Below are 14209 nucleotides of genomic sequence, written 5' to 3'. Positions count from 1 at the left end.
ATCAACCAATTTTCAAACGAATTTCCAAATCTGTAAATTCTCACTTGATCTCAATTTTCAAAGTTCAATGATTGATTGCAGTTTCAGTTATGGATTTTCAGTTGATTTCAACTTTCAAAATTCTCAACCTTCAGCTTATCTCAGTGTCTAAGTTTCGAATACGTAAATACATTTAAAAAATTCGAAGATTCTAATTTTTCAACTGATTTCAGTGTGACCATATTTTCAAATTTCTTACCTTATTTTCCAAAATTCTAAATTCTCAACCTCTTCGTGACTCCCGAAATTCTATTCCGAAATCTTGAAACGACGTTTCTATAATAGCGGCTGCATGAATGGGAGCATTGTCTCCTTGAAAAATAGTCTTTTGATCTCCTATTTCAGTTATGAAAGGCAATAATTCGTCATGTAACATCTCCTGATATTCTACAGCGTTCAACTTACCCTTTACAAAAACGATTTCACTTGACACATCCAGACACGAATAATGGTTTCTTGGAAATATTGGAGAAATAATGCAGCGACCGCGTTTGAATCTATAATTAATCCAAGCACCGAATACCCCGACACTCTGAGGATCTTAAAATCATCTAAATCGAGAAAAAATCAAATTTATTTCGCTTACTATTCCATACATCGATCGTTTCAAAACTTTCGACCACGAACGTGTTGCGAATCGACGGAAAGCATCGATAGAAAATCAAAAACAGTCGATCGGTAACCCATTAAACATCGATTCGAATTCAGTGAATCGATGTCGAAACAATTCAAACGAAAGTTTCTCGTGCGAGTTATACATCAAAGCGCACTCGAGAAAGTCGAACGCGATGTATCAGGAGGAGGAAGAAAAGGACGAGACATAGGGATGGCGTGGCTCATCGTCTCTGACCTATGATCGAAACGAGCTTGTCGATAACAGTTTGGCACCCCTCGGGCCTTTCCACCTTCGCGCTACGAGCACCAAGCTCTGAGAATTCAATTATCCCGTCGCAGCAACGACTTCGGCGAAGGTAATGCGAGATGAACGAGTCAGGAAACGACGGCCATCTTGTCAGCACAAATCCCATGGTTCTTGGTCTTTTGTATTTAACCCTGCCTTTGAATGTTCACGTTATAATCTTGGCCTTTTTTTCCAGTCAAAGAAGTTTGTTTCAAGGAATTAAAATTCTACGTTAACGTTTTGTCGGTCGCACATTTCGACGTACATCTTATATTGTCTGTTGTTATAATTATGATACATCTTTTGAATAAATTGCATCGAATCTTTATCATATTATCCTCGTTTATTTTCTACACGCATAAACGTTATACGAATTTTGCTTATTTATTTTCTGATTGTCCCAGGCAGTTACAGAAATTGCGATTATAATCATTTTCTGACCGTTCACTTTCGCTGGATCATTAGACTCACAAATTGCCGGTCTTTTCAGCGCAATCGTAAATCGCTTTACTTTAGTAGAACACTTTCAAACACAGGAATCGTTTGTCTCACGCTCAAGTGGCGATTAAATTAAAAGAAAGGCTGAAGTCACGTAAACGTGACGGCAGTCGACAACAGATGGCAGAACGAAGTCACGTCTACGCGACACCAGTCGTCAAAGTGTTTTAACAAAGATTTTTTCGTATTTTCCTCGAATTTATGGAATATTTTTATGATAAAATGATTTAAAGTGTTAATCTTGGGATTTCTATTTTACCAAAAAATATTTCGAATGGAAGTTACTGTAAGCTCGACCGTCGTAAGATTTAATGACACAGTTTTTATTTATTATTGTAATTATTACGATAAAATTAATTGAAACCATGATTTATAAAATTCTGGGTAACCTAACTAATGAAACTAAAAATGGTATAATCTGCAGACGAACTTTGGCTTGCTTGCTTTTTCTTTCTACTTTATTCTCATTTCTTCCATCTCCTTATTCTTTCGCTGGTTTAGTTGATGTTACAAGATTCATATTACAAGGTTATTTATATTGTGTTGCAGCCCTCAATACCTTAAACCGCTTAAACAAAGAAGGTGAAGCACTTGCCCTCGAAGATGACCTCACAACGCACCCCACCTTGGCTTTGATGCGGCGCATCCTCGCAGATGCACAGGTGAGTCCGCCGATTACATTTCGTATTCCATAAAATTACACGCAGCGAGTGAGGCTTGCTCGATAGCAAAATTTTTATAATTACATTCACGAATATCCTTCCGCCTGTCAGAGGAACAAACACTTCTTTACGTCTAATTAAACATATTAATTCAAATTTTCCAATTCTCCAATAAATTACAAATATTAATAAATCGAGCCTCGAGTACGAACTGTGATTAACAAACATTAATGTACGGAGGCTCGTGCAAATGGTCGATATTTTTACCACGCTCTTAATAAACACCCGGGCAATCATCGAATCAATAATTCCGAAGCTGAAAGTTATATCATCAAAAATTTATATCGGGTTCACTGCGACGCCGTTTTCGTATAAATATCATCGACTCGTGTAACGAGTTTCATCGAACGAAAATCACGGGATGAAAACTCATCCATACGGAATCGCGCAGTTTATTTATCCCTTTATTATTGATTTAATTAAACGGCCGCTGCCACTCACCCCACCCGTCGATATATCCAATAAATTTTCCACGGAAATGAAACGAAGCAACGTCTCACGCACACCCTCGTGAATTTTCATTTTACTGTTTCTTTTTTTACCCCTCCTCCCTCTTCCGCCCTCTCTCTCCCTCTCTCTCTCTCTCTCACCCCTTCTCACTCTTTTTCCATATCTTCCTTTGCTGTTCTTTTCCCACTCCTTTCTCCATTCGTTTTTCCCCTCGCGTATCTCGCTATTCATAGGCATTCGCCGGGAATTGCATCTTTCTGGGGGAAAAATGATAAAATTTAAAGGAAATATAGGGAAGAAGGGCGTGCAATTATCGAACATAGGGAATTACATACCGCGTAAACACGTTTTCCGAACGAGTCTCATGCCGGTGATCGTTGCGGTATTCCTGAAATTAACGTAATTAAACGACCAGCACGTAATTAATTGCACGACGATTGTGGATAGTGGCTGTTGCTGCTAGATCGGGGAGGATAATCCACTGTGTTGCGTTCTTTGTTTGAGAATCGGCTTTCGCCTCTTCGTTCGATCGTCGAGTGAGTTAATGGCATTGAATATTCCTGTTGAGTCGAGGAAACGGTTGATCCTGCTGCGCTCGGGTCTGTATAACTCGAAATGAATGCTATATGTTTTCAATAGACATTATCAAAATATACACTGGCTCGCGAGAATATTTGAACATTTATCATGGGAAGCTTTTATGCCCATAAAACACTTCGGAGTTTTCCCAAAAGGATAAGCTAAACTCTGCGTAAACGTAGAGCAGCGAAATGAAGAAATAATTTCTTATATTAGTTGAAATTTTCCTGGAACGAAGATTTATTGTCTGATTTCCTATTGTAACAAGCGAGAAGTAGTATTAGTCAATAACAAGTCAGACACGCCTAGCCACGCGCGGCCTTTAATCCAACGAAGACCAAACAGTAAAATAATGTAAAAAAGTTGTATAAACACAACGAGCGTAAACAAAATGAATTATCTGCATGTTGCCATGAAGGTTTCCCTCATTTTCTAGTCACGATTCCTAGCAGAACCGACAGTCCTTTCTAAAATTAACAGAAAGAGGTCCTCCAGCCGAAAACGAGGACGCAGCGGAAATTGTCCGCGGCGCCGCTCCGCTACGAACAGACACGTTTTCAATCTCACACCTTGTCGACGAGAATGATCAATAGCACCGGTGAAAAATACCTGGGGAGAAAAGGGATGAGGGTGCACGCGAGAGAATTCTGTACGAGACATATCTCGAAGTTGAAATCGAGCGTGAAGCCAGTAATGTTCAGATTTCGATCGTTCCTCCGACGTATTTCTAACGAAATTATCGCTGAAAGTATCGAGGAAGCTAGAGAAATTGGTTCCTCTCCGTTTCAAGTAATTCCCGCCTCAGAGAACTGTACAACTTCTCTGATATCTAGAAGGTTAACGCTTCACCGACGTCGACGTACTTAGTTTTATTTTTATCCTTCCGGAACACGTTCGGAAAATAAGAGAAAATTCGTCAATTTTTCTTCAAATCGTTGCATTCTGGCTTGAGATATTAGTATGAAAATTTACATCTATATTAGAGAGGCTTCTATTAATATTCCTATATAATTTCTTCAACGTTTTTCAAGTTACGTATTATTTCAAATATTTATATTTTAGGTTTAAAAATCATCTGCCATGGTTAATAAAATTTTTAAATGGACCGATAACTGGTATGTTCTTTCGTTAAAGTGTTAATCAACCATCAGCTCCGGGAATTCGTCCATTTGGGAATTTAAACACAAACGAATACTTTGTTTTATTTTACTTTTTACAAGCAATAATACGCTTAAAGAAGATTCCAAAAGAATTTTATATTCCGTCGTGTAAACGAACACAATTCCCATAGCCTATTCTAACATAAGTATTAATTCGAATATAAATTCCAAAATAAGAAGGTAACGAATTAAAAGTCTCCTACTTGCACTACGATGTTCAGAGACCTTGTAAAAAGCAAAGAAAGTGATTGATTGATGTGAAAATTTGCTGATTTGAAAATCAGCGTTTCTGAAGTCCCAACAAGATGCAAAGCGGGCTCGATATGCAAATGGTGTATACAAAATTAAATATACGATGATGTCACGAACGAACAACCACACCAATGTTGTTTGCACTGTTATTCCGAATTGCTGTTCGTCCATGGTAACCAGTGGTCCGTATGGGGTGCAGTATGATTCACGCGAGCACTCGCTAATGCATTTTATCCGAAGGGAACAGGGACTAAATGAAAAATGCAGATCAGGAGACGCTCTTCCGCATTTTTTCCACTCCTGTTCCACTCTTTTCCAGCCTTTTCCTCCGTGCGGTGTGTTTATCAAGCTACTGAATAGTACCCTGCTATGCTTTCCGGTGAATCGTCTCTTTTCTTTCTTTTCCTCGCTTTCCCCTTTTCGTTCACATATATTCTTGATTTTTATGAAGTTCGTGGTATAAAGGCTGCTCCTCCGCATCGGGAAATTCTTGGAAAATCCCGAGAATTGACTCTTACGGTTCATACCAGCGAGAATTTTATTAGCAATAATTTAAGGGGAAGGGGAAATCTACAGAAAACAGAAGATTTTGATCTCTGATGTAATTGGAAAAACAATTTTGAAATATGAATATAAATAGAAGCTTTGGAATAAGGTTTCAAAGAATAAGAGAACTCGGCAATGGGCCGCTATTTAAATTTTATATTTTGCGCCATTATTCACTCTCAGTAATTAATACATTCCTGTTACCGTAATATTGGCAAAAATTGCGGAATAAAATTTCAGAGGATCAAAGAAATTAACAATGGATCCAATTCCGTACTCGAATTTCAATTTTTCGACCATTATTCACCCGCCGCAATTAATATTGCTGTGGCCAGAATATGAGCAAGAACTTTGGAATAAAATTTCAAAGGACGAAGAGATCTTTAGCAATGGACTACATTTACCATTTACATTTTATCCTTTGAGTTATTAGACCGAATTAATCCGAATTATCCATTTCCTGGAAGCAGAACATTTCGGTATCTCTATAATGAAATTGAGATTTACAAAAAGTAGAGGCTGATTGGTTTCCAACAGCTTGACTTCAGTTCAAATGCCCACAATATCAAAAGGAAACCCTTTGGAATAAAACTTCAAGATACTAAAAGATTTATCAGTATTATAAGCTGACACAGAACTCGCTGTAATTCAAATCTTATTTTTAAAACCCGTGATTCTTCGTCCAATGTTAATACGATAAAATATTTCATTAAAATTAGCTGCTACTGAAGCTATTTGCACGTATATAACAGACGCGCGCAACGTGTTTCGTGCATATTCCCAGTAGAATCGACTTGTCCGTTCAGTGATTGTCTAATACTACTTATCCCTAGCTTCGAACGGAGTACGTGTAAATTCTACGCCATAGCAACTTACCTTTATTCCTTGCAACTGTAGATAGGTGTATATATGTACCTCAAAATGGATACAGACTCACCTTTTCCCTATCAAATCGGCTTATGTTGAACACATATCCGTCTGTTCGTCTGTCAAGCCTTTTTTCGAGCACACAGTTTCGAGACAGCCCGAGTGATGGATGACATTTCCTTCGGTGTGACAGTGAATCGCGCTGGGAATACGATTCTGTATGGAAGGCACAGTAAAAAGGGGATTAATCCATTACGGTTGGTGTTAAGGCACGCATAATGCTCGCATGATGCGTGAGTTCACGCGCGTGAAAGCTCGCAACCCATTTGACTGATTTTTCTTTTTCATCCATTCGTGCGATTATTCGAACGTGAATAATAGCGATTTATGGCGCTAAAAGATAGGATTTATCTTAATCACACATTGTTATTTTATATTGTGCAGTGCTTTAATCAGTCGATGTGAATCGAGATATGGTTTAGTAATATCGTTCAGGTGATACTGTATCGAAGATATGAAAATCGCTGCTTAGTTCTATTAAATGGTACATTTGATGCCAGTACAGTTTTGATTCTAGTTTGCTCTTTATGAAAAATATTTTCTATTATATATGACATAGAGAATAAGTATATATTCTCCATATATTATATTATTATATACTATAAATATATATGTATATAAAATAGAGAATACATAGATATTATCTATACGTATAAAGCACAGATTTTTAAAGAATACTTTTCACTGGAATTTAACTCGAAAAAATGGATTTTATGTGAAAAATTGAATAAAACGAATTCCATTTGAAAAATGAGCGATTCAGAATGACAGTTTAATGGAGGCAGTGATGGACACCGTATCGACAGCACATGCCATGAATCATTATATGCCGTACTACAAAATTTATCGCACAGAGGAATTATTAAAACATTATCTAATATTTTATACATTAATGAATACCGAAACATAGCTAAATAATGTAAAAAATCGGTCAAACATTATCGCGCAATTTCTTGCTATTTTATTTGACAACGACATAATTCATTCAATTACGCATTACATATTAGCATTAGCTTTTGAATGGATGAATAATTAAATCGTTGTTCAGAGGGAGGGAAAAAAGAACTGCATCGTACTAAATGGAGATTATTTATCCACTTATGGTAGGGATCTGCCGTGTCAATTAACGCGAATGACATTGTCATTTTTGTTCGATCGTAATATCGCATATAATAACGTTACACGCGGGCCAACCGTTAGATATTTTGCAGAAGGAGAGAGAACGCGGGGAAATATGGTGACAAGATTAATTGGAACTAAAATTTTTGCGAAATGTCATGGGTCTGTACTTGCGAAATGTATGTAGCTCCCCGCGGTTCGTCGACGTGCCGAGTACTCCGGTAATTAAATTTGCATTCCTTTATTTTTACCACCGCGAAGCGAGCTGAATCAGGCCACAGAGGAAAAAGACCACTCAAAACTCTTCTCTCTTCATATATATTTCTTCCTCTCTCTGGCTTTCTCCGTGACTCACGCGGATCGCTACAGGGAATCTGAAGCGAAGCAGCCCTGCGCTGTATATCCTCCAACTCGCTAATTGTATCTCGATTGTCGGCTACGAGTCGTTCCTAATAAATCTGCAATTTTATAGAGCTGGGATCATTCGATATTAACGATAGAAAATTGCCTCATGCGTGAAATCGTAAAAATAATGAAATTTCAATATGAAAAATACCTTTTAAAAATGAATCCCTTAGCATAAGAAGATGTCATCATTCCATAACGATCGTGTTAATAAATTAGCAATTTAAGAATCAAGATTATCGATTAATAATTACTCTATGAATTAAATTATAAAAATAGCATAACAATAATAGAATTTCAATATTAAAAGTATCTTTTAAAAGCTGATCTTTTAACATAACATGGTGTTACTATTCCATGACGATCTTGTTAATAAATTGACAATTTAAGAACGAGTATTATCCATTAATAATTATAAAATACCACTCTACGAATTAAATTATAAGGGTCACATAGAAATAGTAGAATTGCGATAGTTAAACTTGGATTAATATGTCAAAAATATAGTTAGAGACTGCAACTGCATCGATTGCGATTCTTGCGAACAGCACAGCAGAAGCTAGTCACGATTAAACGAATCGCCGAGAGCAGCAATATGAGCGGAGATATCATCTCAGGAGAGCGAACGAAAAAGAAATCGAGGAAAAAACATCGCCGGTAAACAACGTTCCGCACGAACAGGTTGGAAACTTCAATTTTCTCGCGGATCATGCACACCATTAAATGAGCAATTCTCTGGTTCGCTCTTGTCGAAGAACGAGAGGAACCCAGAAAAGAGGGTCCACGTTTCAAATGCAAATAGAAACACGCCTTGCTCGTGAGAGCAGTTTTCAGAGGTTCAGAGAGAAGTTTCGCGTTCGATAAAGAGTGGAAAAGCAATTTGGCGAGTCGCAACGGCGTTTCGCAAACAGAAAGGAATATAATGCGGACCTGGTTCTCGAAAGACAAGCTACAAATTATACGTGAAACCGAATTTCATACTTTACAAGTTCGCAGGAAATTGCGGCCGAACTTATAAGCTTCGAATTAGCCTCGAGTCATGCGGTTAAGCCTGAATTTTCTAATTGCCTTGGGCAATTGCATTGATGAAAATTCTCTGTCCTTCCTTATTTTTTGTTTCTACTTTATTTCCTTTATTTTTCTTTTGGCAGTTTCAATGGGACCGTTAAAGTGTCACAGATGGGCATACATTACATTCGAGCGCTTGTAGAAACTTTTTACGAATATATTACACGTGTTATACTTCCACGTTAAAATTTCATTAGCACTCTAATGAAACTCAATTATGATGATTCCGTTGGAAAAGATCGAAACTAACGTGAGAACGTACATGTGTGTATACATAAGAATTTTCTATGATAAGTGTTGGAACGTTTTCATGAGCCTATATAGATAGATAATACAATAGTGATAACAGAATTGCTAATGTACTATTAAAATTAATATACATACATAAGATTTATCTTCTAACCTTAATATTCCTTCAAATTGCAAAGCTCTTAAAATTATTCCCAACGAAATATTCCCACATCAAGACTAACCACGATAAGAATAATCTCCAAAAATCTCCTTCTCCGAACGCAACTTTTCACTCTGCCAAAAATTTATCCTCTATTTCCTCTTTATCTTACCTTATCTCGTAGAACCCGAGGTAGAAATGGAGAAAATTTCTCGATTTGCCGGCTTACAAAATTCTTTCTTACATCCTTCGCGTGTTTGAATTCGAGGAGGCCACTTCCCAGGAGGATTTCTGGTGGCGAGAATATCGTCACTGCTAATACATTAGAACGTACTCGCTTCGCCCTCTGAAATTACGATGGGAATAATATACTTGCAGCCCGATTAAAAAGGTAGTAGACATCGTGACCCAGTAGTCTTTTCCCCGATATGTTTACCGAGCACGGCACTTTGTGCGCGCGTTAACAATGCACCTTTAGCTTTCTCCTGTTCCCTCTCGAGCTCCGTTGAATATGCAACGGAATCGATCGTTCGGATATAATGCATTTCATATGGCCCATATACACATCGTTCTAGATGTATGTTAGTACGTGCATCTTTCACCGAACCCGACAATTTTTTCTCTTTCTCTCCTTTTCACGCTGCCGCATTACTGATGCCTCATTGAAAGGAGAATCGAATGCAGGAGGAACTCGCGCAGCGTGCATTCGGCGATGCCGCCGGGCACTCGCATCGTTGGTCGTTGTGTGATAGTGTGGAGGGAACACGAGAAATCATTGTCTCCAGGTTTAGAGCGGCGATTGTCTTATTAAGTGATAACGTTTTCCTCGACGTTTTCATGATATCTGTCTGTGTTTTTTTCCTGGTGATCCTTGATGGTATAGTGGAGAAAGTTGCGCGATTAGGCAGCTATTTCTGTTGATGTTGGTGTTGTAAACGGGTTACACGATTATGTGAATTCATACTGTTGTAAACACGACCGCAAAATTGGAAGAAATTTGTTTCACCTACTAAATTTTATAACAAATAGATCTGTATACTTTTTTACTGTTTTATACTGTGCATTGTTTCATATACTTTTTTATGTTATGATGGTTCTACGCATTTCAATTATTGTCGCTTTACTTATTACAGATGTAACTACATATCAGGCGTAGTTATTGTTGTTGCTACTGAATGAAGTGTTTCTCGTGCTATTATATTAGTAACTATCTAATATTTTATAATTATAGTATTTGAAGAAGATTTAAAAGAGTGCATTCGTAAATTGAAAAATTTAAAGTTTCTATAAAATTTCTTAAATTCTTGTTACAATCTCCCAATGAGGACCATGTATATATTCGATTAAATTCCACATTCCAACTGGAAACTACTACTCAAATATTACATATAAATCTAAAAGTATAAAATCATTCGTAAATTATCCGTTATTAAATTTCGTTTGTAAAATCCTGATCTTGTACACGATTAAATAATAGGGAAAATTTCGGCTATCCACGTTATTGTCGCAATAACTTGCCTGGCTAAAGGGTTAAGCGAGGAAGACGAGATCAAAGCGAACGGGTGCCGGTTTCCTGGCAAAGGCGTAGTGGTAGCATAATTCTCTGGAAGCGAGGTTACAACGGGTGAAACATTTAATTTCGAATTCGCGAAGCGCGTCGTATCAGTCGGTGCCGCGGTGTAACCGGGTGCAGTGAACCTTTTCAGAGCGTGACAGATGAATATAAACTTAACGCGGCCAAAATTACGCGCTCCTGTCTATAATTAACTCCTGGCTAACGACGACCGTCCGTTTCTCCTTCGAACATTTCGTTTCGGATCCGTTGCATTCCTTTAAAAGTAGCGCGTCCCTATTTACGCAACTTCCAAGAACCGCTTGTGGGCCCTTCAAATTAGTACAGTCGCCAGATAAGTGGAGGATTGTTCGGAGAACGAGGTCAGCAAGGGTGTGAGATTTTATTTGTATAGTGTCCATCTTAGTTGGAATTTGTCATCTAATATTTATTCATTTTTTAAGATATGTTGAAATATATGAAGTTTCGTGTTATTTAAATTTAAGTAAACTTACATTACATGGATCGTTAGGAAGTAATGACTAAAAATTGTTAACAACTCTAAACTAGACATCTACGGCGATCTACGTTAATATATCTTTCAGAATGATGGAAGTAAGATAAATTTCATAGACTAAAACATTCTCAACGGTGTAAATGATTCAGAAAATATTATGAAGAATTAAATATTACGATTTATTATATTTCAACGTACTGTTTCCAGGACAAAATGTACGAAATTTGCAGTCAACGCGCTAATGATATAATTTTCTCAAATTGTCTAGTGTTTTCTCAATCCATTCAAAGCCAATTTACAATGAACCTCAATATTATTATAACAGAGTATCCAACAGCAAATACACCAATCTTCTTCTTTCATTTACTCTTTCTCAAACAAAACTCTAGGAGATTTAAAAAGTCTCGAAAATACACAAAATTCAAGGTAGCCATTCAAGGTAGTCAAAGAACCGGAAGTACAGAGACGGAAAGTAACCGTCGCGATCAATCCAATTAATTCGTGCCGACTCAATCCTTCGCTTAGACCTTCGTCAAAGGTTTTTTCGACGTTCAGCGTTTCTTGTAATTCTAGAAATTACTTCTCCTTTGGTCTCCAGGCTGGATTTACGTTTTCCATGTAGGCCGACTAGCATCGTCGCGATTCGCCACCGGTGCAATTAGAAGACGGTCGCCAAATTAACGTGTATAACTGGCGCGCCTAGTACTGAACGTGTTTAACGTTGAATCGAGAGAAAAGCTCGACACGGCGAGAGTACGATGACATTCACGCTTCTCGAAAACAATTAAATCACTGGCTGCTGCTAATTGGAGTTTTAAGGGAAGCTTGGTTCTGCTGCATTTATTACCGGAACGTCGTAATCATTACGAAACGACGTTCTGTGTACATTCTCGTTCATAAGTAGGGTGAGGTTTCGTTATTTGGGTTAGCTAAGATTCAGCACCTTAGAATTCAGCCTCAAGCGTCGCGCAGAATAATTAAACTCGTACACATATTACGAGACACTATTAGTCTTTTGATATACTAACGAAAGAATGAGAAAATTTCGTGTATTTTAGATGCGACGGGAAAAGGTATCAAGAACTAGAAAAAAAAGTGTCTATGGCAGATTGGTTCGTCTCTATGGTTCAACCAGAATTTTGTATTTGTGGGATATTGCGATTTAGTGAGAATTTGTTGAAACTTACCGTATATAGTATAGTATATAGTATAGTATATGTTTGTCTCTATAAATCCTGTTGAGAAAATCAGTGAATCAGATTAAAAAGCCTCAAAAAGTCTGCGTAAAATCTAAATCTGAAATAGTTCGTAGCATGTATGGAACTAAATACCAATAAATGCAACGATAATCTGAATATCAAATTATGAGATTATAATATTGCAGATGAATTTTTTTATAGTCAAATGCTTCAGACGAGATAATGATTCTTAAAAGTTTTAATAACTTATGAACGAGGATGTACTTTTGCTTTGGTTGTCTTCAGCTTTGGTTACTTCTCAACCCCTATTCACGCGTGCCTCTTTCCCGCTGCTTTCACCCCACTTCTGCCTTCTCTGTGTTAAATTATTCGCTTCTCTTCTGTGGTTTCAATGTGGTCTTTTTTGCGAAAGATTGCATTAGGTTGAGAAATTGGGGGAGTAATGTGCGGTGGAAGTTCTTTATACGAAGATCGATAAAACGCATTTAGGCTATTCGTGCCCTGCCAAGCATAAAAATCTAGACAAATAAATGGAGTGGTATAGTGCGTTGACATAAATTAATTTTTAAAAATGTAAGGAAGTATTATAAAAATGTGTTTAGAAATATTATTTAGGAACAAAAGAATGTGAACGTCTGGAGTACTCTAAGACCACGCAACAAGTAAAATTTAATAGAAAAATCTTTCAAATTGTAATATAATTTTAATCTACTACAAAAATAAAATTTAATAAATTTCAAATTTCTACCCTAAGTAAATATGGATCTCACTAATCTATCCTGATTTAGATTAAACAGATTTGATATCGTTTTCCACCTACACACATGTAATTTCTGGCAAGAATACCCTTGTACTACGTTTTCACTGAGCATCTCTATAAAATCTGCGCGCGTGTCTCTGAAGAATTCTCACCAACGACGTCGGGTTTTCTTGGAAATTGTGAAATTTTCTGACAGTATACCGAGATGCTGTGTAATGTTTGTGGAAAACATATCACGGAATACTTTGTCGTGTGTAATTTGAGTTTGACCTACATTAGAGGCTCGACAAGGGACGTATGATTTAAATAGCATGGCGGTCCACGTTTCCTGTTGTTTCGTGTCACGCAGCCTCGTTGCTGTTAATTCTGTAAGCTCTCGCGGTTATGAATGGCCATAATTCTTCCGTACTTTATACGTACACAGTGTTCCTCGTGTATTCTGCTCCGGAATTAAATGTGCCCCAAACCCCCCAGACCGGTGAAATGAATACTTATTACATAACCGGTGCGCGGAACACTGTCGGTTTGGCCATTGCGAACAACCGTAAGTGAAACTGAAACCATTTCCTAAATGGCATTTAGGTCGATCTCATCCCTATATTTCGTTAATTTCTTAATTTCGTAATTTCTTGCAGAAACTCTAAATTCACTATGGTAACATTTATTAAATAATCATTTGAAAATTATTATTCAAACTTTTCTTATTTCATATATCTCTTCCCATGGAAGATTCAATTCATGAATTAAAAATAACAAGATTAGGGTAAAATTTAAAAATAGTAGATTATTATAAAATTTCCGTATCTTCGCCCTTTCCCCAGCGTTAAATTTCTTCTTGTAGATGTCCAGATTGTTTAATATATATTTTACATTATATATATATATGAATAAATAAATAAAAATAAAAATATTTATATATATTTCCATCTATACTTTCTTCTTCATTCCTTTTTTTTTTCTTTGAGATACATTTACTAATTAAATTTCGTAGAGGACCCTTAAGATTGTCAGTGGAAAGGAAATCCGAGGGAATAAGGAAAAGGATTAGGTAGTTTCCTTGCTCTGGTAGCGAGATAAATTGCTCCGAGTGCGATGAAAGCCGTGGCTGAAATTGCAATTTCATA

General features: G+C 37.0%; 1 protein-coding gene across 19 annotated transcripts in view; it reads left to right on the top strand.

Moving 5' to 3' along the window:
* LOC122574770 (kazrin-A) overlaps window positions 1-14209 on the top strand; it is a 139122-nt gene that overhangs the window by 83125 nt on the left and 41788 nt on the right. For all 19 annotated transcript variants that reach the window (XR_006319179.1, XM_043742748.1, XM_043742756.1 and 16 more), the window contains one exon: window positions 1988-2100. Coding sequence is in view for 18 of the 19 variants with exons in the window: in XM_043742748.1 (XP_043598683.1) it covers window positions 1988-2100 (113 nt within the window). In the remaining variant the exon portion in view is untranslated. The remainder of the gene's footprint in view (window positions 1-1987; window positions 2101-14209) is intronic.

The sequence above is a fragment of the Bombus pyrosoma genome, linkage group LG14 (assembly GCF_014825855.1).
Source record: "Bombus pyrosoma isolate SC7728 linkage group LG14, ASM1482585v1, whole genome shotgun sequence".
NCBI lineage: Eukaryota > Metazoa > Arthropoda > Insecta > Hymenoptera > Apidae > Bombus > Bombus pyrosoma.
Note: the sequence above shows the minus strand (reverse complement) of the source record. Positions and strands in the feature narration are given on the sequence as shown.